Below are 21,775 nucleotides of genomic sequence, written 5' to 3'. Positions count from 1 at the left end.
CGGCAAACAAACCGCGGCATGTCCTATTTCTGTGCAGGGCTCGCAGAGCCCCGCACAGAAATGTCACTCACCCGCCGCCGGCTCCGGTCTGCGCATGCGCGGGCTGTGCAGCAAGCCGGCACATCAAACAGCTGGAGCCAGCGGGCGCGGGTGAGTACGCACTGGTCCCTGCAGGAGCTCGGGTCGGGTCCCGCGGCGAGAATCCTCGCCGCCGGATCCGACCCGCCCGTCTGCAGGCGGCCTTAGACAGTAGAATGAAGGCTGGATTTTATATTTTAAGTTTTTAGTAAGGGTCCAGTGTTTCACTGTAACATACTAAGGGCTTATTCACACAGGCGTATTTTTCCTCACTTTTGTGAGCCCAAACCAGGAGCGGGTCCAAAATACAGAAGAAATGCAAAATTCTCCATTATACTTTCTCTTTTCATATTCCACTCCTGGTTTTGGCTCACAAAATACTGAGGAAAAATACGCCCATGTGAATAAGCCCTACATTGTCGACAGTACTCTAAGTCCCAGAACCCAGGCCGTTCATACAGTATTTGGTTATGTAATTAGTTGTAATGCGCTTCTGATTCGCTTGCTGCTCCTCACGAGCAGCAAAGATGGCTCCATTCTCCCGATCTTCCTCCTTGGCATTGTCTAAGTGATCAAGACCATGATCTTCTTCAACATCATCAAAAGCATTTTACACAGGAAAAACATTTAATTTTAACTTTACAAAAGAATTAAGCAAAAATCACAATAAAATTATTCGTTCACATACAACATTTACTATAACCGATCTCCTGGTGATGCAGTTATTAAACATGTAATGTCATTGAGCCTGAATGCATGGAGACAAGTGCAAAATTATCAGTCATCCATTTTGGCACCCATTGGCATGTAGTCACAAGATGAAAGCAATGCTAGAAATCTCTTATACATCGCATGTGCCAACCATCTATTCAAACATATGGCATAGAACACAAGGGTCATAATCTTTGTCACACTGCCACCTAGTGTCAGAGTACGAGTATACATGTTAGAGGCTAAACATTTGGCTAGATCCTAGTAGAATGATTCTGTCCCTAGTATTGGGATGAACCAGAATAACATTGGATGAATGGGGATAAAATGTGATAAATTGGAATAAACCAGGATCAGATTAAATAAATTGGGATAAACCTAGATAAAGTGGAATGAATTGGGATAAGATGGCATAATCAGGATGAATCAGGTTAGCCTGGATAAAATGGGATAAGTCAGGATACTTGGGGATAAGAGAGCTGTCTTCTTTTCCCAGCGTTGGATGCTGAGTAACTCCCTCCCCCCCCCTTTTTTTCCAGCTTCCATAGGAGTCTATGGGAGCTAGCTGCGAATCACGTCAAAAGATAGGGCAAGACCTATCTTTTCAGACGGCGTATAAAACCGGCAACCGAAACCGCCCTTGTATGTGCGATTTTTCCCGACGCGATTATTTTATGAACCCATTGAAATCCAATGCTTAGCATGGTCATGTTTTTTCACACAGCTAAATAAGCCCTGTGGTTAATCAAAGTCCTGCAACTGGGCGAACCTACACAATAACTGTTGGACACCCAAAACACAGAATAAGCACCTGCTGTTGAGAGGATGCTGACTTGTAACTTCTCCTCAAAATTGTACATGGCATCATATTTCACTCTATAAGGGCGCATTCAGACGACCGTATATACGCCAGGTATTCACGCCAGCTGATATACGGCGTCTCTCTCTGCAGGGGAGGAGGCTGGAAGAGCCGGGAGCAGTGCTCTGAGCTCCCGCCCCCTCTCTACCTCCTCTCCGCGCCTCTGCACTATTTGCAATGAGAGAAGGCGGGACGGGGGTGGGGCTACATTCTGGGAATTAGCTCCACCCCCGTCCCACCTCTCCTCATTGAAAATAGTGCAGGGGGGTGGGGAGGAGGCAGAGAGTGGACGGGAGCTCAGTGCACTGCTCCCGGCTCTTCCAGCCTCCTCCCCCTGCAGAGAGAGATGCCGTATATCAACCGGAGTGAATACCCGGCCGATATACGGTCGTCTGAATGCACCCTAAGGCCTCCCTCACACAGGGCATTTGCAGAAACGTAGCGTTTTTCAACGCTGCATTTACTGCAGATTCCGCCCCGTTTCAGCAGCGCTGGCATACTTTATGCCAGCGTTTTGGCTGCGTTTTCAGCTTGGCTGAAAACGCAGCCAAGGATGCTGGAAAGAAAAAAAATAAGTAATACTCACCAAGCCGCTGCAGTCTGGGTCGCGGCCGCTGGTCTCTGCCGCTGATCCGGGCTTTTCCAACACTCCCAAGTCTATTGCTGTAGGCCAGGTTTGAGAACCCTGCCTCCAGCAATAGAGTGCTGTGATTGGTTGTCAGCGCTGGCTCGATGCCCAATTACAGCCCTTCATTGACTGTCTCAGCCAATCAAGAGCCTGCCTGAAACCGCTGCCCATTCATTTTAATGGGCGACGCAGGGCTGAAAACGCCCCAAAATAGAACATGCATCACTGTCAAAGCGCAGCGTTGGGAGGCGCTGCGTTTTTAGCCCTGTGTGAGTAGCCCCATTGAAATGAATGGGAGCGTTGTACAGCGTTTAGCGCTGGGCTGAAAAGGCAGCGCTAAACGCTGTACAAAACGCCCTGTGTGAGGGAGGCCTAAAACAGTAATTTCCTAAACAAGTGTAATGCGGTGTATACTACATTATTTTTTTTTCACTCCTGTTTTAAAAGCAATCCCAAAATGAAACTTGCACCAAGGAAAGATTTTTTTTTATGACATATTTTATATGAAATACATTCCTCTATAACCCTTTTCATACACCTATTACCTTATTTAAAATCCTTAGGAGCCAGACTATCAGACCATCTAAAAGGGCCCTTAAGGTACATTTATACACACACACACACACACACACAGGATCTCTCAAGATTCGTCAGAAACTGACAGTTCGGAGCAATCATTTTGCCTTAGGCACTAGTGGGCTAAATCAGCCCTTTAGTACATCATTTACATGTATTTAGAGAACAGCAGGTGATCTGTTGTCTAAATACATCATTATTGTTCTCCAGCAGGACAGCGGCTGTTAAAGAATGTTATCAGGGCTGCCTACGGAGAACACAGTGTGCGGTCTGCCTTATCTTATCGTCCTTACGGGAGGAGGATTTTACGCAGAGCTGAAGTTAGCGATGGGCACACATTTACACACAACGATTATCACTCAAAAGAGGGCTTTTGAGCGATCAACGGTGTATAAAAGGCCCCTTTCCCACGAGCATAAGCATTTTTACGCCGTCTCACCTCCTCTCCTTCCCTCTGGCTGTTTGCAATGGGTGTGGGTGGGACAGGGGTGGAGCTACACACCCATTCCTTCCTTGCCCACAGCCAGCACTGGGAGGAGGTGGAGCTCCACCTCCATTCTGCCCCCTCCCATTGCAAACAGCTGGAGGGGAGGAGAGTATGAGGGAGTTTAGCAGTCACACTGCTAAACTCCCTCCCACCTCCCTTCTCTGGCCACTGTCATTAGCTCCCATAAGAGCCTATGCAGTGTCGGATGTAATCCGGCTGGAAAGATAGCTCCAGGACTTTTTTTTGGCCCAGCCGGGCGCTTTACACCACGGGAATACGGCCATGTGATCTGATGCATTGGAATCCAGCGCTGGGGCCCGTGCCATTTGAACAGGCGCACAAACGTTAGATTTGTGCACCTGTTCATGCATTTTGCGGTGTCTGTGGGCCCACGGCTTTTACATGTGAAAGAGGCCTTACTCTTATTTAACTTTCCAGCTTACAACTAAGGCCTCATGCAGACGGCCAGGTCGGATCCAGCTGTGAGAATTTTCGCAGCGGTATGCGAGCCATGCCCCTGCAGTGACCCCCGTGGCTCACCTCCTCTGGCGTCTCCTTCGTTCTGCTATGTGCTGGCTGCCGCCCCGCCGCTTCTGTGCGGAGCCCTGCAATCCTATGGTAGCATGCACGGGTGGAAATTCTGCAGGAAAGCCTGCTACGCAATTTCCGCCTGTGTGCATTCACCCTTTTTTTTTTCCTCATGCGTACAAAGTTTGTACAATTATTTGCCTCTTGCAGCCTCTCATACAGTCTCTAGTACTGTTGGCAGCACATTTGCTATGGGAGAGCGAATAATTATCTGATCACTTGAACATTTACCGGATCAGTGTTTGGGAATGAATGTCTGCCTGAGCAACCAGTAGGGATATTCTCACTCCAGGTAAACAACCCTTTACTTGTTATCTCGTCATGTGAAACTCCTACTGCGTTACAAATTAGTGCATCCAGTTTCCCCCCCCATACAGTTTATAGAATGTTTCAAGCAATACCACAGACCCCGTTCTCTCAATGTCTTCATTAGTGAATGCTTGACACAATTTCATACTTTATCTTACTTCATTTTGTATCCTTTCATGCATTAATGTTATATACTTTTGCTATTCTATTACCCTATGCATCACAAACATCATGTGTTGGAAGGCAACTTCCCTGTAAGGGCTCCTTCACACTGGCAATTGCAATATTGCCACAAGAAAATCACATATGTATTCATGAGATGTTTGAGCTCAGCGATGTTTTCCTTACAAAATCTCACATTACTGCAGCCCGCAATTTTCTCATGCGTTTTTAACATTAGAAACTCTGGTCTATCAGGTGAAAAATCGCATCACATGAAAGATGCAAGTTCGTGTGTTGCAATACAACAAAAAGGTCCATAGGGAAACCTGGGCAAAAAACAAACAAACCACACAACGCAGAAAGATATGGCAGGCAGCGATTTGTAAATCTCACAACATAGGATGAGTGAAATCATCACAGATGGGAATGAAATTGAAGAGCATTGGGTTTCATAATTCTTCATTTTCACATCGTACAAGTCAATACCCAAACCTTCAAAAAACAAAAAAGGCTTGTAATATGACTGGAAACACAAGCCAAGGATTTTGGTTAGATTGCCAGTCATGTTACAGTCCACCTTATTTACAGGTAGGATGCTTGATTTGACATTTGGGAGGGATTTATGAAATTACCTAGAATACAAACTGTCTTTGTTGCCTCTCACAATTAATCACAGCTCACTTTTCGTCAGCGCTCTTGCAAAATGTTCTGGGATTAATTGCTATGTGCAACATTTTTTCTTTTAGGGTGTATTCACATTTTGGTGCAGATCTGACCCTTACATTTGAATTTAAATTGAAGGGTAAAGTCTGCTGCAGATCTGCACTAAAATCAGTGATAAAATCTGCAGCAATCAGCGACGTGTGAACATGCAGATTTTTTTCATAAATCTACTCAATGCTCACCCATGTCAATTTTCATAGAAAACCCCACAAAGTTTGAGGAATGTTTGCGTTTCCTATATGTAAAGAATACAGGGTGATTTTCCAGGAACAAAACTCACCTTGTGAACCCTTCTATGTATTGGGTAGGCCATTATGAACTCTACCCTCTATAAAAGTTTAACAGCATAGCAGCCCTGATATTCTCTGCTTCCAGGCTGCCTTGTCTGCTAGCACAAGAAACTGTTGAAAGAGGAGATGGGTGTTTCTTTTATTCGCCCCAGGTTTCTTCTCCAGGTGAAGGACTAGGTCCTCCAAGTATGCCATCAGGGATGGGAGGAAAAACTGAGTGGATAATGTATTTCAAACTGCTTCAAAAAAGGAAGAAAAAAAAAGGCAGCATTGCAAGGAGACAAGTGATGACTACGGTCACTATGACTACATGCTCACCTCAATTACATCCAACATGAATGGAACCAGATTATAATGAAAAGTAACAGGACAACTTTATTTAACACATCTAATTTACAGGTTTTATAAAATAGTTATATACAACAGCCGACAGGGCAGAGATAAAACGTTCCATGTGCGCTGGAAGGCGTGCCGTGGTCTCAGTCGGTAATGATGAGCTCGTCAACTCCCCAGTCTTCATAACTGCCATCAGGCAGATAGCGTCGAATGATTATAGGGATCTTCCTGGCCCTGTAGCAACAAAGTTGATAAGAGTTAAGGAAAGTTATACATTATAACCTGCACGCATGGGGCAGAAATGCTGAAGATTTTCCTGCAGATGAATCCGCTGAGTACATTTGGCAGTGTTTATAAAACAGGCATTATACATGAGATTTTAAGAAATTCCATCCAGAGAGAAACCGTATCAAGTGAACCTAAGCTTAATGTATGACAAAAAAAATTGGGCTGCTCCTCCGGTGTGATTTTTGGAATTGTATAATACCTCAGCACCAACACTCCCTGATGGAACTTGAGAATGGAAGACCAATATTTATCTAATGACTATTCAGTAGACTAGCAGGGGGAATCTTTTTTTTCTCATCTCTATCCCCGAACTTATAATACGGCCAGACACCATAAATATGTGGTGTGGTCAGCAATACACAAAGTTAGCAACAGATGGTGAAAAGGAAGCATAACATTAGTAAATGCAAAAGGGAGACTATACGACTGAAACCTCAAGAAAGCGTGCATGTTGGATTAGGCCAAGGCCAGGCTTACACAAGCATATTTGAATTGCGTATTATGCACACATAATACACAGTGAATGGCGTCAATGAAAGTACACTGATTCTCATTGTTCCATTTACACTTGCATATATTTATTGTGTATACTACATGCGTAAAAAAGAATGCAGCATGTTTTATTTTAACGCGCATCACCCGTGTACAGCCCTATTGTTTTCTATGGGAGCGTTTGGAACGCAATCCATGCATTAAAAAAAAAAAAACACTGTTCAAGCACAGGCATATACGTGCAAAAACAACAATACGCAGTTGTACACCGGTAAAACGCTGCTATTTTTATGCAGTGTATTACCATACAGTCATGTGAATCGGGCCCAAGGCCAGATGCATTCTTCCTGTGTGCATGTTGCATCTGAACCTCAAGCACAACTCACATCACACAGCATATTGATATGCATTAGTGTATCCTACTTCTCGTCCACAATATGGAATAGGACGAGTTTTATCAGGGAGACCATTGGTCCATGGGAAAAAATAATCAATGTGTGTAACCTTACAAGCTATAATGGGGACATGTGCTGCTTGTGATTTAATATGGACAGCTCAGCCACAAATAATGTGCAGGAGGGGGTACAAAAAAGCAAGATGTTAAAAGATGACATTGATTATGGTAACTGTCCTACAACCCTTTAAATATCATTACACTAAGTTTTCTGACTTTGAAGGTTTTTAACTACACTGAGGTGTGAAGTTCTAATTTACTGCAACCAGACTACATGCAGTATAGAGGTTGTAAAGGGTGGCAAACTTGTATATTTTGCCCAAAATATCAAACTAATATCTTCGGTTTATTACTTTTACAGGATGTATAGACGCTGTACGATGTTAGAGCATGGGCATCAGTACTCTGTGTGTTGTACTTAGGAGCTACTGAGCAGATGCCAAATTTATGAGGGTTATACAGAGCTTGGCGGAAGGGTTGTCCTTTTTTCCAAGACAACCCATAAACAGAAGTGGTGCTGTTCTTAGAAGTAGACTTATTTTTCCTAGTCCTTGAACAGCCATTTTTCCCACCCAATACTATTATGTTGCAGCTGTGCCTACTTTGCTGTAGAACAGGAAGATGGTATTCTAGTCTCCCTTGTATCAGCAGGCATGGCCTCTGACTTTCACCCATAACAGCATCAGGAGATAATATAGGAGTTGCTAGCAATTCTTTTATATAATGATTTGATATAAAGTCTTAATACTTACTTGAGTTCCTTCATGGCAATAAGAAGAGGGTCTGTTTCTCCTTCCAATTCCACCATAACAGGGGCACACATTCTGGGAAAGAAAAAAAATGTTAAAAAAACAGCTATGAATTTGAAAGCTACTTTCAAATGAAAGTTCAGTATTCAGTCAGACAGACAGACATGGTGCACGCCTTATGGATTTTCATAGATGCATTATTAAAGAAAGTCTTCTGGTTAGTGAGGATGACAAACCACCAGGAATATAGCATGATTCAGACAGACAATCTAGAGGATTTTTAGAGGTATTAATTTCCTCCTTCACTCAAAAAAACCCAAAAAAACTTGGGCATCACTGGATAAGTTTGGAACCTTCTAGTAGGAGTTCTATCTAGTCTAACCATCTTCTGCACAAAGCCTGAAGGTTTTATTGAAACAGACATCGGTCATATCCTTTGAATCATCTATTTGGGCACGGCACATGGGTCGCTAACCCCAAAGATCTTCTGCAGCAGCACTGCATGCAGAAAACTCAGCATTTACAGTAACAGCAAAGTGAATGAGTGTTAACAAATCTCACCCATATGCTGCAGAATTAAAAAAAACAAAAAACATCTGTGTGGGATCTGCAGCAGAATTCACATGCAATGTGGATTTTAATTATGCAGCATATCAATTGCTTGCTGCAGATGCTCCTCTGGATTTCACCCTTTGCAATGCAGTGAACTCTGATACAAATTTGCACAATTTAGGGCTTTTCTACAGTGAACCATTATGGTTCAGTTTATCATTGGAGCGAGTGAAACTGAATGATAATAGTGTAAACACTGCCAGCGATTGGACGGTGAACAATAATTTGTTCATTTATTGGTCAGTTTGTGCAGGTATTAAAAAGTATAATAAATCAGAAAATTATCTCCCTGTATAAATAGGCATTCATTCATCCAAGACCAACTGCCTGCTAACTTTGAAAGGAGGTGGGAGGCTGTAGGGGATTAATGGCCTCCTGTGCCTCCAGGCACTGAAAGCGCAGGAGGGGTAGTCGCTGGGATGGCTATTGGACGCTTAAGCACCTCATAGTCATCCCATGTCCAAGGACCCATTGGGTTTCTTTTACTGCTACAGAGGACCCATGGGAAGATACTCTCGATGCCCATTCATTCAGGCAGGCATATATCTTGTGCTTTCCCACAGACCGCACACAAACAAGTTGAAGCCAAATGGGCCATTTGCTTGAATGTCCTTTCACATTCCAGTGCATGCGCCTCTTTTACAGGTACACTTATTTTCTGCATCCACCCTAATCTAGTACAAAACTCAAAAGAATGTAAACCAGCATTCAGACTGACAACAGTGAAGGGCGAGAAAGAAAGAATGAATAAATATCTTAAAAATAACTCCAATGTCATCTTCCCCCCATCCCGGGAGGTTTGATTTTCTGTTTTTTCATTAAAGGCCCCATGTTTGGCTGTAACATACTTACGCTATCTGCAGTGCTCTTGTTCCAAGAACCCGCGCCCGTTCATATTTGGTCATGTAATTAGTTGTAATGCGCTTCTGATTGGCTTGCTGCCCCTCACCAGCGGGTAAGATGGCTACATTCTCCTGATCTTCCTCCTCTGCATTGTCCAAGTCATCGAGACCCTCATCCTCCTCAACATCATCAAAATCATCTCCGTCAAAACTGTACAAAGAAAAAAAGAAAGACAAAATACACAACATTAGTCGTACACATACATTTACTATACCCCGACTCCCAGCGAGGCAGTTATCAAACATGTAACGTCACTGAGCCTGAATGCAAGGAGTATACAAATGCAAAATTATCAGAAATCCATGTTGGCACCCACTGGCATGTAGTCACAAGATGAGAGCAATGCCAGAAACACCACCTACATCCTATATGTCCCCATGATGCCCTCAGGCCTGGTAATTGGAAGGTTCATTGATGGCATCTAAACATATGGCATAGAACATAAGGATCTGATTATCTTTGTCACACTGCCCCCTAGTGGCAAAGTACAAGTATACATGCTTGATGCCAAACAGCTGGATCCTAGTAGAATGATTAAGCCCCAAGAATTGGCACAACAAGATAAAGTGTGACAGTATGCCTTTTCCCATAAAGTGATATTCGTAGCATGTGGTGCGCACAAACCTCGATTGGGGCCACTGCAGGAATGGGAGGACTAGGCGAGTATGGGACACAGCTCCATGGACTCCACATCACCTCATAGCTGGTACCAGGTTCCCTTTAAAGGACATTGGTCACCTACTAGTTGTGCTATAAACCTAATGTGGGACGTTAAAGTGTTTCTCCCAAAATAATACCCCGTCTTATATTAATTTTTGCCACAAAAGAGGTGGTAGGTCTTATTATCAGGGGGAAGGGGGGGGGGGGGGGTCTTAGGCTCGGTCCGGTCCTCTCACTGCTCTCCGATGCACGTCCTGCATATCCCACCTTTGACTGGTTCTTGAGCCCTGCTCAGCCAATCAATACAGTGCTCGATGAACCAATGATATGGCTGTGATTGGTTCATCGAGCACTGCATCGATTGGTTTTTTCGAGCTGTTCTCAGCGGTTCTCTTTATGAATTGACTAAGCCGACACATTGATTAGCCAATTCATAACTCCTGCCTCCTTAACCCGATGGCTATGATTAGCTTTTCGACTGCTGCTCAGCCAATCAATGCAGTGCTCGATGAACCAACTGCAGCCATTGCATTGGTTCTCAATCGCTGCTCAGCCAATCAGAACCATCACTTCCAGGAGGTGGGATTTATGAGTCTTCTGTGGCCAGCCAAGGACTGCTGAGAAGTGCGTCGGAGAGCAGTGGGAGGGACCTGGACCGTATCTGCCACATAATGTATTCCATAATGCAGCTAGGGCTTATATTTCAAGCATCCCTGAAAGTCCCGAATAAATCAGCTTAGGGCTTATTTTCAGGGAAATCGGGTAGGAGGGTTCCATAGATAGTTATATCTGGCTTGTGTGACTCCACCAAGATACTAGCCTTCATGTTTATCACGCGCCATATGTAGGTTAGCGTTGGACCATCTGATCCGGGTGCTCTCCGCGGGGACTGAAAAGAACGCCCCTTTCCATCCGTAGCAACACCACCAGCTGGACACGTGCGCGGTAAAGGCCTTTTTACACAGAACAATCATCGTTCAAATGAGCGAAAATGAAGGATACTTGTCCAGTTGTGAGCCCCGCCATGACCCTGCCTACGGCTGCATAATGTACTGCGCATAACTGCCTACTCATGCAGGCCGTCATATGCACCACACTGTTTATATTTCCCGCACCGTCCCTCAGCGATGACGCGAGTACCTGCAGCCGTACATAATGTAGTTGTGTATGGGCCGCCGCTATATCTGCGACCACGGAGCACAATGGGCATATATATGTGGCAAAATAAAACTAGCTGCATTTTATTCTCCACTCACAGATTGCGCAATTCCTACACTAATGTGAACAGAACGGTGTAATCCAATGCATGAGATAGATCTGCCTATTGTACGCTCGCAGAACCCGCAATTCGAATCCGGCCATGTGAGGGGACAGAGGCCACCCAACGCCAACCTACATAACAGGTAATATGTGGGCAGTGCAGTCACACAGCGCAGGTATAACAGTATCTAGGGATCCCTTATAACAGCCCACACTAGGTCACAGTACAACTAGTAGGGGGCCGACGTCCTTCATACCCTAGACGTCCTGGAGACCAGCAGATCTACAGCATATTACATCTACATCCCTGCAGCCGGGCCCTCAGGGGGCTCAGTGTGCGGAGGGGCCCAGAGCCTACATCAAACCGTACTATTATGTATGGCTAACACGCCGGTTCCAGCGGCCCCGCCATCACTCACTTGTCCTCGTTGTCAGACATGGCGCCGGGCCGTCCGCACACGTCTGTATGCACCAGGCGGCTGCCTCACAGACTGGAAGTACCCGGCGTGTAGCCCCGCCCACCGGCTTCACATGTTAATATGCCAGCGGATGTGCGCATCCTAATAAGCAATGGGCGGAAGTACGTCATATGTACTCGCCTGCGACTCTCCATAAACCACGCCTTCTTCAAGACCTCCCCAGCATAACCCCTCCCTCTTGTAACCCCGCCCCTAGTTCTGTTTCTATGGGAACGGTAAACATTCCCTGTGTGCACAGAGCGACTCCTGAAGACTTCGGTAAGATGTGAACATAATGTACTGTCATGTGAGGAGAGGAGTTCTGCGGCCCGTTGTCCTTATGCAGTAATTAGATGGTGGTAGGGCGGTTATTGTTGTCCAGGAGTTTATAACATGAAGCTGCAGGAAATGCTTGGAAATAAAGAAAAATGACAAACTATGCGTCTGCAATGCCCGTACTGTCTGATACTCCTTACTGCAAGGATAACATGCCGCAGGTGGCAGCATCATCGCTGAGGTCAGCAATTGGTGGCGGAAGTCACAGGGATAAATGTCAGGCTAGTAGGGTTGTCACCTTTGTCACCAAAAATACCAGCCAGAGTAAATGGGGGCGTGGGCTATCACAACATATAATTTTACCTCCGTTATTCCAGTGGCCTCTGCATTAATAGCGCCCCCTCTCAGAGGTCCCTTTAGTAATAACGCCCCCTCTTAGTGGCCCCGATTGTAATAGCACCTCCTCTTGTGGCCCCTATAGTAATAGCGCCCTCTCTTATTGGCCCCCTTTCGTAATAGCACCTCCTCTTAGTGGCCCCTTTTGTTAATAGCACTCCCTCTTAGTAGCCCCTATAGTAATAGCGCCCCCTCTCAGTGGTCTCATTGGTAATAATGCGCCTCCTTAGTAGCCACAATAGTAATTGTGCGACCCTTAGTGGTCTCATCAGTAGTAATAATTTGCACATTAGTGATCCCAGTAATAATAGTCCTCCTATTAGTGGCCCCAATAATAATGGTGTCCCGGTTGGTGGCCCCAATAGTAATAGTGTCCCCATTAGTGGCCCCAATAGTAATAGTGTGCCCTCCTCACGCATGAGTAACAAACATGGCAGCAAGTAGTTTACTCACTGAAGCAAATCCAGTCCAGCCATGGTTGCTGTACACAGAGACCCTGCTTCCTGTACACACAGTATGCAACACATACCAAGAATCAGGGTCTCTGCGTACAAGAGCAGGGACCCCAACAATCCTCAACATGCTTACTGCCGCTTCACTCATTTCAATGGGCTGACAAAAAGAGCTGAGCACAGTTCTCAGCATCGGTCTGCGCCATTAAGAGGAACGGAGCCACCGCTGAGCAGCTCTATTCCCCTCTACCCTGCAGAATGAATGTGAAATAGGGGGTCCCAGCACTCAGACCCCCCAAAATCTATCAGTTTTCACCCATGTAGTGGATGACCCATCACTGGAATACCCATTTAATAACTAGAATATTTAGCTGAATATAATGCTGAAGGGTTTAATGGTGATATCTGTCGCTGCCTAGGGAGGTTATGGGATAAAGGGGCTTGACACTTAGGAAAAAAGGCTGCGAAGGGCACAAAATAACAAACGTGGGCTGCATTCCCACGAACGTATATCGGCTCGGTTTTCACGCCGAGCCGATATATGTCCTCCTCATCTGCAGAGGGGGGGGGGATGGAAAAGCCAGGAGCAGGAACTGAGCTCCCGCCCCCTCTCTGCCTCCTCTCCGCTCCTCCTGCACTAACCGTACAGTTGGAGAAGATTTATGGAACTGCCCAAAAAAATGTGCGCTGTTGTCCATAACAACGAATCACAGAGCAGTTTCTTCATTTTTCAAGAGCAGAATATGAAATGAAAGCTATGCTGTGATTGGTTCTTATAGGCAACAGGGACAATTTTTCTTTTAGAAGAACAGAAAAGATGTAGGGTAAATGAAAAATACCCGCGCTCATAAGATAAGTGTATGATTGAAAAAGTAGTACTTACTGGGAGAGGAGGGGATCTACAATTATAACCCCCCTCCCTAAATGAACCAACAGCAGATTGTCCAATGAAGTATAGAAGATTAAAAGGCTTATTACTTGAACACAATTAAAAGGCCCAAAAAGATTCAACGTGTTTTGGCAACAATAGTTGCCTTTCTCAAGCATGCAGAAACCACGGAGCCTCGGAGTTGGAGATGTAGGGAATTTAATATGTGAGTACTGTCTTTTTTAAATTTTATAACATTTAGGTTTCATGCATACGAGGGCGAATATGAACTCTATTCTTTTGAATGCAGTCATACATATGAGTGATGCTCTGAGGTTAAAAAAAAAAATAAATCGCTGCATGCCCTATTTTTTTGTATTCCGCGCAACACATCACCCATTGTTTTCAATGGGACTTTAAAGAAATCACATGGCACTTGCATGCGGTGTGATGTGCATGTGAGGTTTCCCATTTAAATCAATGGGAAACACTTGCGATCCTCCAGCGTGTGTGTGCTTTCAGCTGTGTTAGAGGATCGGCAAGTGTTTCTATTCGCACAAGATTTGTGTCTCGCGATGCAAGAATCTCTTGTGAATTTCTCGTGTGAAACTGGCCTTACAGGGGAAAAATCTGAAGCCAATAATAGTTATGTTGTGGATTTTGAAATGTATTGCATCTTCTATTTGTTGCTGAAATGGCGCTGATCTTCAGAGCGGAATTCATTGATTGCAATGCAGTGAGTGAATTCTGCTTTCCGCGTGTGAATATTGATTTGTATTTTTACACAGATTTTCTCCACAATGTCTGCACATAACCTATGGGTAAGCGAACTCACATGGACTTACTTGCGCACACAATACTCAGAGAATAGAACCCAGTGTTTTCAGTGGGTTGATTCTCATTTTCCGTTCTTGCACATGCATTCCATGAAGTTACAATTGTGTGTTAATGGTCTGCTTTATAATTAGTACAGATACATTCTGCATTTTCTGAGAAATGTCTAATTGCTTTTCAATGAATGTTTTTCTAGTGGTGTAAATAGTCTGTACTTCGAATACATCCACATGTGATATACTACAGATGGCTGTTAATCAGCACACAGCCAACACTGCCACATGCATCCACTGAATAATAAACATCCAGATTAACTACTTGTAGGTTTGAGATTTGACGAGCAAATAATGGAAGTGAATTGATTTTTATTGCTGTACCGCCCAAGTAGCGTCTGAGTCTCAACAGGGCAGCGTGCACAATTTACATAAACGATTGCTGCGGTCTTGCTTTACGATATCTAGTGGTCTTCGCTATAAGCTCCAGGGACCTGATTATTTTGGAGTTATACATTGTGCCTAGCATCTAGGAAATAACAGAAGCATTCTGGGAAAAGCCCCGTTTGGCAGCTGGAATGCTGATAAACAGAAAGAAGCTGAGTGCCACATAGCATTTGTTTGTTATTGTTTTTGTATTACAATTTTGTAATTGTTTTGGAAACAGAATTCTGCAATGCTAATAAAATCTAGGCAGACCACTTATTACCTTGTTCCAAGGGCAAACCTTGCCTGGGCACTTTTTTTACGGAGCATTGTGCTACCTGACGCACTATAAACCAGCGGGAGTAGTGAGGTGTATTTTTTATATAATAAAGTTTATACTCCTCTTTTAAACCCTCTGTGTGCCTGTCTCTTCTCATCTTGCTTTATCAAGGATGGCATGTGCTAGAGGGCTTCATTGGTGGTATGGCATACAAGGAAAACCCATCAGAATGCTGGAGCAACCAGATATAAAAGACGAGTCTAAATATTTCTAATTTTCTCATTTGCAGCTGCCTGATTTTTTTTTTTTACAGAATTGAACAGAGAGCTTAGTTAAATAAATGTATTTAGCTAATTTGATCATATGTGTCCTTTTTTTATTAGGCATTGTAGCTCTCAGCATTCTCAGTATGTCTATGAAGGATGGAAATGTTCAAATGCGACTGGGCACTGGTTTTTGGACCAATACTAAGCCACCTCAATACAGCAAAGAGACTCAAGATCTACTAAAAGGTAATTTGTTAATATTTAACGTCTCGTTTGTTACAATTAGTGAGCAATTTGAGCTGGGTTTAAAATTTCATATTTGTAATCCTTTCCATGTACCCCTGAGGGATGTACAGACCCCCTTTACTCTCAGAACAGACAGAAATCTTTGTTGAATTGATTTTGCTGGCCAATAGGATGCACTGAAGTAATTTTCCTTTTCTTCAAACTAGAGATGTTAACATTTTGATATAGTCAAAAGTAGTCCTTAAATTAGTAGTCAGAAAGTAGTCCAGAATAGGTGGGTAGACTATAGGCTTTAAGAGATACATGTGGCAATATTGACCCTGGCTGGGACAATTAACCCTATCAAATCCAGAGTCGCACCTTGTCCGACTTTGAGATTTCATTGCATAGCTCCCATGATGGGTGAGGTCTGATACGTTTATAACATTATGCAGAGGAAATCTGACATCAGAGCTCTCTTCTATATATGTATATTACAATTGCTAATAAAATCATTGGAGTTCATTTTTAGGTGTTTATGTTGAGTAATTCCAAGGAATTCACAATGCGCTTTCCCACCCAAGAGTGGGAGTGTGCGGGTGGCAGGGAAATTGGATGGGAAAGAATTACAACTACGCTTGCACTGTGTAACTATTGGACAGTATTAGTGAATCTGCCCTAATAGGTCTTTCTTTTTCCTAGTGATGATGCAAGAATCCAAGCTGACAAACTTCCAGCAGCGTCAGATTAGAGAACATCTCCAAAGTATGTGTTATTTTTGCACATTATTATACTAAATCTGCTCTGTATTGGAGGAAATATCATAGAATGGTGTAACACTAGCTTAGTTATATGTCATTTATTTAGTGAATTTGCCCCCATGTTGTAAAGGCAAAGAGCTAAGAAATAGGCTTATCCTTATACAGTTACTAGTAATTATTAGGAAATTATAGTACCAGTGTTTCTGGTGGCACAATGCTCCACACAGCTGTGGTACATCCATTCTGACCCCACCCATTACACACACAGCTCTACTACATTGTACATCCATTAGGATTCCCACACAGCTCTACATCTATTTTCCCACAGATTACACACAGCACATAACACACACAGCTCTACTACATGCATACTGACATCACACACACAGCGCATTACACACAGCTGTGCTACATTGTATATGCATTATTATTCCTACACATTACACACACAGCTCTACATCCATTTTGATTCCCACAGATTACCCACACACAACTCTACTACATGCATACTGACCCCACACAGCACATTACACACACAGCTCTGCTACAGTGTACATCCATTATTATTCCCACACATTACACACACAGCTCTACTACATCCTTCTTGATTCCCACAGCAGATTACACAAACAGCTCTACTACATGCATGTTGACCCTACACACAGCTCCACTACATTCATCCTGATTCCCACACATTACACAGTACATTACACAAACAGCTCTACTACGTTGATCTTGATTCCCACGCATTACACACTTAGCTCTGCTACATCCATCCTGACCCCACACATCACACACACAGCTCTGCTACATCCATCCTGACCCCACACATCACACACACACACAGCTCTGCTACATCCATCCTGACCCCACACATCACACACACAGCTCTGCTACATCCATCCTGACCCCACACATTACACACACAGCTCTGCTACATCCATCCTGACCCCACACATTACACACACAGCTCTGCTACATCCATCCTGACCCCACACATTACACACACAGCTCTGCTACATCCATCCTGACCCCACACATTACACACACAGCTCTGCTACATCCATCCTGACCCCACACATTACACACACAGCTCTGCTACATCCATCCTGACCCCACACATCACACACACAGCTCTGCTACATCCATCCTGACCCCACACATCACACACACAGCTCTGCTACATCCATCCTGACCCCACACATTACACACACAGCTCTGCTACATCCATCCTGACCCCACACATCACACACAGCTCTGCTACATCCATCCTGACCCCACACATCACACACAGCTCTGCTACATCCATCCTGACCCCACACATCACACACACAGCTCTGCTACGTCCATCCTGACCCCACACATCACACACACAGCTCTGCTACATCCATCCTGACCCCACACATCACACACACAGCTCTGCTACATCCATCCTGACCCCACACATCACACACACAGCTCTGCTACATCCATCCTGACCCCACACATCACACACACAGCTCTGCTACATCCATCCTGACCCCACACATCACACACACAGCTCTGCCCAAGGCCCCCGTTTTCTAGACTGGGAGATTGGAACCCCCTGACCTACCTAAAATGTCAAGCAATATTGGTGGTGCTGTTTGTAGAATGTAATTGTATTATTGTTTGAGCTCTTAGGAAATATTTGGTTGTGAAATATTGTATGGCGCTATATGCGTCTTTTATATGGCAGTATCCTCTATAGTGGCATTTTCATACAGTGTAAAAATGTGTAAGTGGGGGACAGGGACGCGTTTTCTATAGAACGAGCCCTGGCCTACAAGTATAGCTTGTTAACAAATAATTGTATTAATAACTATATAGGAAAGAGGAGGTACAGCAGGTTACAAAGCCCCCATGCCCACCTGTAACACATCTTGTATCCACATTAGAGCCGGCCCAACAGGGTACTAGAGCTTCTATGCCCGCCCGAATCACATCTTGGATCCCAGCTAGAGGTGGTATAACAGGGTATTAGAGCGTCCATGCCCTCCTGTATCACATCTTGTATCCAAGCTAGAGGTGGTATAACAGGGTAGTAGGGCCTCCATGCCCGCCTGTGTTACATCTTGTATCCAAGTTAGAGAGTACAACCGGGTACTAGAGCCCCCATGCCCTCCCGTATTACATCTTGTATCCAAACTACAGGTGGTATGAAAGGGTGTTAGAGCCTCCATGCCTGTCTGTATCACATCTTGTATCCAAACTACAGGCAGTACAACAGGGTAGTAGAGTCTCCATGCCTGCCCATATCACATCTTGTATCCAAGCTAGAGCCGGTATAACAGTGTACTAGAGCCTCCATGCCCACTCATATTACATTGTGTCCTGTGGTACCACGGGCTCTATCATGTACCTTTGTATAGGAAACTATATGCCAACAATAACGTTGGATGCAAACAACAAATTTTATTTCCAAAGGTGGTGCTGCACTCCCAATCCAATGTCATCCCAGTTCCAGCCATAGCCAATCTAAGCCTCTAGTGTCTGCACCTCAGTCAGAAAAGGCCTCCATTGTAAATAAAAGACCAAGTTTACGTCCCGCAGAGAGGTGCCGAGCTGGTGATGCATATATGAGAGAAAAGTTTCAACCTCAAGCAACACGTAAGTAGTGAATGAACACAATATGCTTACAACTGTGTTTTTTTAGTGCATATTATAAAGACAGTATTTCCTGCGTGAAAAGTAATGTACAGGATAAGTATACCAGGTGAGTCGTTCTGATGTCCTCTCTTCTGCAACGGTATATAGAGTACGCATTGCTCTATGACTGGAGCCTCGGTATTGTTTTTCGGTATAGGAATGAAATAGTATTGTGGAGATGGTGTGCTTATCTGGACAATACCAGTATACTATGAGGACCACATTCAGTATAGTCAATGCTGAAGCCACGAAGAGTGTCCAACCTATGACCACTTGCTTCTCATTACTCTCAGGAAGATTTCAGAATGCAACGTTTAGTATCCAAAGCTATCCAGATAAAAGGATGGGAAATTGTATTTTAATTATTTGATCTTTCAGCACATTTTTGATTCTTTTTAATTTATATAACTTTTTTCAAACTCCACAGGAGACCTCAACAAAGAGAAAAGCAGACTTCAAAACCTTATGGCTACAGGGAAAGAGTTGTCAGATGTACCACAATTACCACCACCACAGATAGAAGAGAAGGAGACAGACAGATTTGATGAGTGTAAGTTCTTGGCTAAGGATTGTTGAAGCTGTATAATGGTAAGACTAGATCACATCTACAGCATACACTTTTTTATACATAGTGTTTTAGGATTTTGTACCTACTTGGCAACTACACAGCGGGGTTAATTTACAGGCCAAAATGTGCCCTTGTATGGATGGAATGCTACAGATGTATGCATTTTGTCTGGACTAGTACAATATAAAAAAAATTACATAGATCTCCTCCTCCCCCCCCATTTGAGGTTCCTTAATCTCTGGATAGTGCGGGAATTTTTTTAAAATATTGGTGTAAATCAGCTAGTGCAGTGGGTGTCATTCACATGTCAGAAAAGTGGCAAAAGAATATTCACAATAGTTTGTGTATCAGCCGCAAATAATAAATACAACTGACTTAAGTCCAGACCGTAAGGCCCAATTCACACAGGCGGATTTGATTTGTGGGAGATCCACAAATCAAGCCACCCATAGGGATGCATAGGCGCCCGCAGAGCAGCAAACAGCATGCATATGATTTTTTTTTTCTGCCATGCGGGTCGCACACGCGGGAAGAAATCGCAGTATGCTCCATTTTCCTGTGAATCCTGCAAGGACAGCTTCCATTTAAGTCAATGGAAGTCGTCCGGTCCGCGGCACACCCGCAGCTGTCACTGCAGATGTGTCGTGGATACGCAGAAAAGCAGGATATTCAAAATAAGAAAAAAAGGCACTGCGAATGCCCTGGGCACATCGGTCGGCGTGCCCGGATGCATCTGTCATGTTGAAGAAAGAAGATCCGTCTGCAATGGATCCAGAAAGGTAAGAACCTGTGGTTTTTATGCTCATGTCTGCGGGCCCGGGTGGATTCCGCTGTGGGATTCAACAGCAGAATCCGTGCGTGCCCGTGTGCATGAGGCCTAAAGGTGTGTCATCAGTTGGCTAAAATGATCATTTGTTGTTAAATTCCACCTGAGAAGTATCAGATTGAAGTCATCCATTTTAATGTAGGCCAGGCTCACAGTGAGCAGGCTATTGCTGTGTAGGCCAACGATTTTGCACTGCACATGACAGTGTATCTCATACACGCTGTCATGCACAGTATGACTTTTTTTTTAAATTTCCTGCTCTGACTCTTAGCGGCGTTGTGTATAAACGCCACACATATGCAACATAATTGTGTATGTACAGCGTTTATTATGCACCCATAGAGAACTATCACGTGTAATGCACTGTAAAGATAGAACATAATGCATTCCTTTATATGCAAAAAAAAAAAAACTGGACTAGTTTGCAGTGGGTAAGTGAAAATCAATGTATCTTATTGACTCCATTTACCACGTATTACATTGTGAAATTACGCTTGTGATAGCCTGCCCTTAGTCTAATGTATAATGGTATAGAACTAGGTTGTGTTGTTAACAAATGACTTTTTCAGTGATTGTTGAAATCCAAGAGAGACGGGATTTCCTGGAGGAGATGGAAGCTCTGGGTCGAGGAAAGCAATACTACAATATTATTAATACAGAGATTTCACAGGTAACCTATGATTTGCAGTATTGAACATTTATATGGTTTTTTTTTTTGCTAATTTTATATTCGTTTCCCATCTTAAATTTTTGCTTGTCTTGTTTCATTTGCCAGAAGCTGAGAGAGATGGAAATAATAGATAAGCAGAGAAGTGCAGAACTACAGGAAGAACTGCAGAAGTCAAAAAATAAGATGCCTGGTCCAACTCCCTCTCCTAATACATGTTCATGAGAGCCTTACTACCCGAAATAGACTTGGGCCATGGTGTTGCTTATTTAAAGGAACAGTTTATATAAACCACTACCAAGCTGTGAAGTAAAGCTGCACTACTCCCAATCTACTGAGAGTAACTCCAGTATTTAGGGGTGAAGGAAGTGTAGATTGGAGGTGTTGGCTGGTGAGGTCCTGATGTTGTAGTGTTTCTCTAGTTGTGTCTTCACTTGCCCTGATGGGGAAAACTGCCCAGTGTATGCACAGTCTTAGGAGTGCAAAGTTATGGTTCACATATGTATAAAACTTTTGTATTAAAAGAAAAACTTGTATTGTTCTTTGACTAATACTTACCCCATTCAGTACCATGAGGGAAAGTCACAGTGACCTCCATGACCATGACTACTCCTGGTATGTGAGCCGTAGCTAAAAGCTTGTTAGCA

The 21,775-nt window shown here is 43.9% G+C and overlaps 2 protein-coding genes across 2 annotated transcripts; one reads left to right on the top strand and one right to left on the bottom strand.

Moving 5' to 3' along the window:
- Positions 1-5,760: 5,760 nt before the first annotated feature.
- On the bottom strand, positions 5,761-11,717 carry POLR2F (RNA polymerase II, I and III subunit F). Its single transcript, XM_066596245.1, has 4 exons — positions 11,585-11,717; positions 9,195-9,395; positions 7,734-7,805; positions 5,761-5,981 (listed from the first exon to the last, which is right to left on the bottom strand). The coding sequence occupies exons 1-4, from the start codon at positions 11,602-11,604 to the stop codon at positions 5,891-5,893; spliced, it is 384 nt and encodes a 127-aa protein (XP_066452342.1). The 5' UTR covers positions 11,605-11,717; the 3' UTR covers positions 5,761-5,890.
- Positions 11,718-11,840: 123 nt separating this feature from the next.
- Positions 11,841-21,669, top strand: C3H22orf23 (chromosome 3 C22orf23 homolog). Its single transcript, XM_066596253.1, has 7 exons — positions 11,841-11,902; positions 15,532-15,660; positions 16,342-16,404; positions 18,846-19,028; positions 19,495-19,617; positions 21,031-21,131; positions 21,237-21,669. The coding sequence occupies exons 1-7, from the start codon at positions 11,851-11,853 to the stop codon at positions 21,351-21,353; spliced, it is 768 nt and encodes a 255-aa protein (XP_066452350.1). The 5' UTR covers positions 11,841-11,850; the 3' UTR covers positions 21,354-21,669.
- The last annotated feature ends 106 nt before the right edge of the window (positions 21,670-21,775 follow it).

Source organism: Eleutherodactylus coqui, chromosome 3 (assembly GCF_035609145.1).
Source record: "Eleutherodactylus coqui strain aEleCoq1 chromosome 3, aEleCoq1.hap1, whole genome shotgun sequence".
Taxonomy (NCBI): Eukaryota; Metazoa; Chordata; class Amphibia; order Anura; family Eleutherodactylidae; genus Eleutherodactylus; species Eleutherodactylus coqui.
Note: the sequence above shows the minus strand (reverse complement) of the source record. Positions and strands in the feature narration are given on the sequence as shown.

What these genes read in the sequence shown, in the direction of transcription:
- POLR2F (XM_066596245.1), bottom strand. Translation starts at nt 11,604, where the DNA reads ATGTCTGACAACGAGGACAA. An exon ending in ACAAGAGCACTGCAGATAGC is followed by an intron (nt 7,806 to 9,194) that starts GTAAGTATGTTA and finishes TTTCTTTCCCAG; the next exon opens with AATGTGTGCCCCTGTTATGG. An exon ending in ATTGCCATGAAGGAACTCAA is followed by an intron (nt 5,982 to 7,733) that starts GTAAGTATTAAG and finishes TTGTTGCTACAG; the next exon opens with GGCCAGGAAGATCCCTATAA.
- C3H22orf23 (XM_066596253.1), top strand. Translation starts at nt 11,851, where the DNA reads ATGGGAACGGTAAACATTCCCTGTGTGCACAGAGCGACTCCTGAAGAC. An exon ending in GTTTCAACCTCAAGCAACAC is followed by an intron (nt 19,029 to 19,494) that starts GTAAGTAGTGAA and finishes CAAACTCCACAG; the next exon opens with GAGACCTCAACAAAGAGAAA. An exon ending in GACAGACAGATTTGATGAGT is followed by an intron (nt 19,618 to 21,030) that starts GTAAGTTCTTGG and finishes TGACTTTTTCAG; the next exon opens with TGATTGTTGAAATCCAAGAG.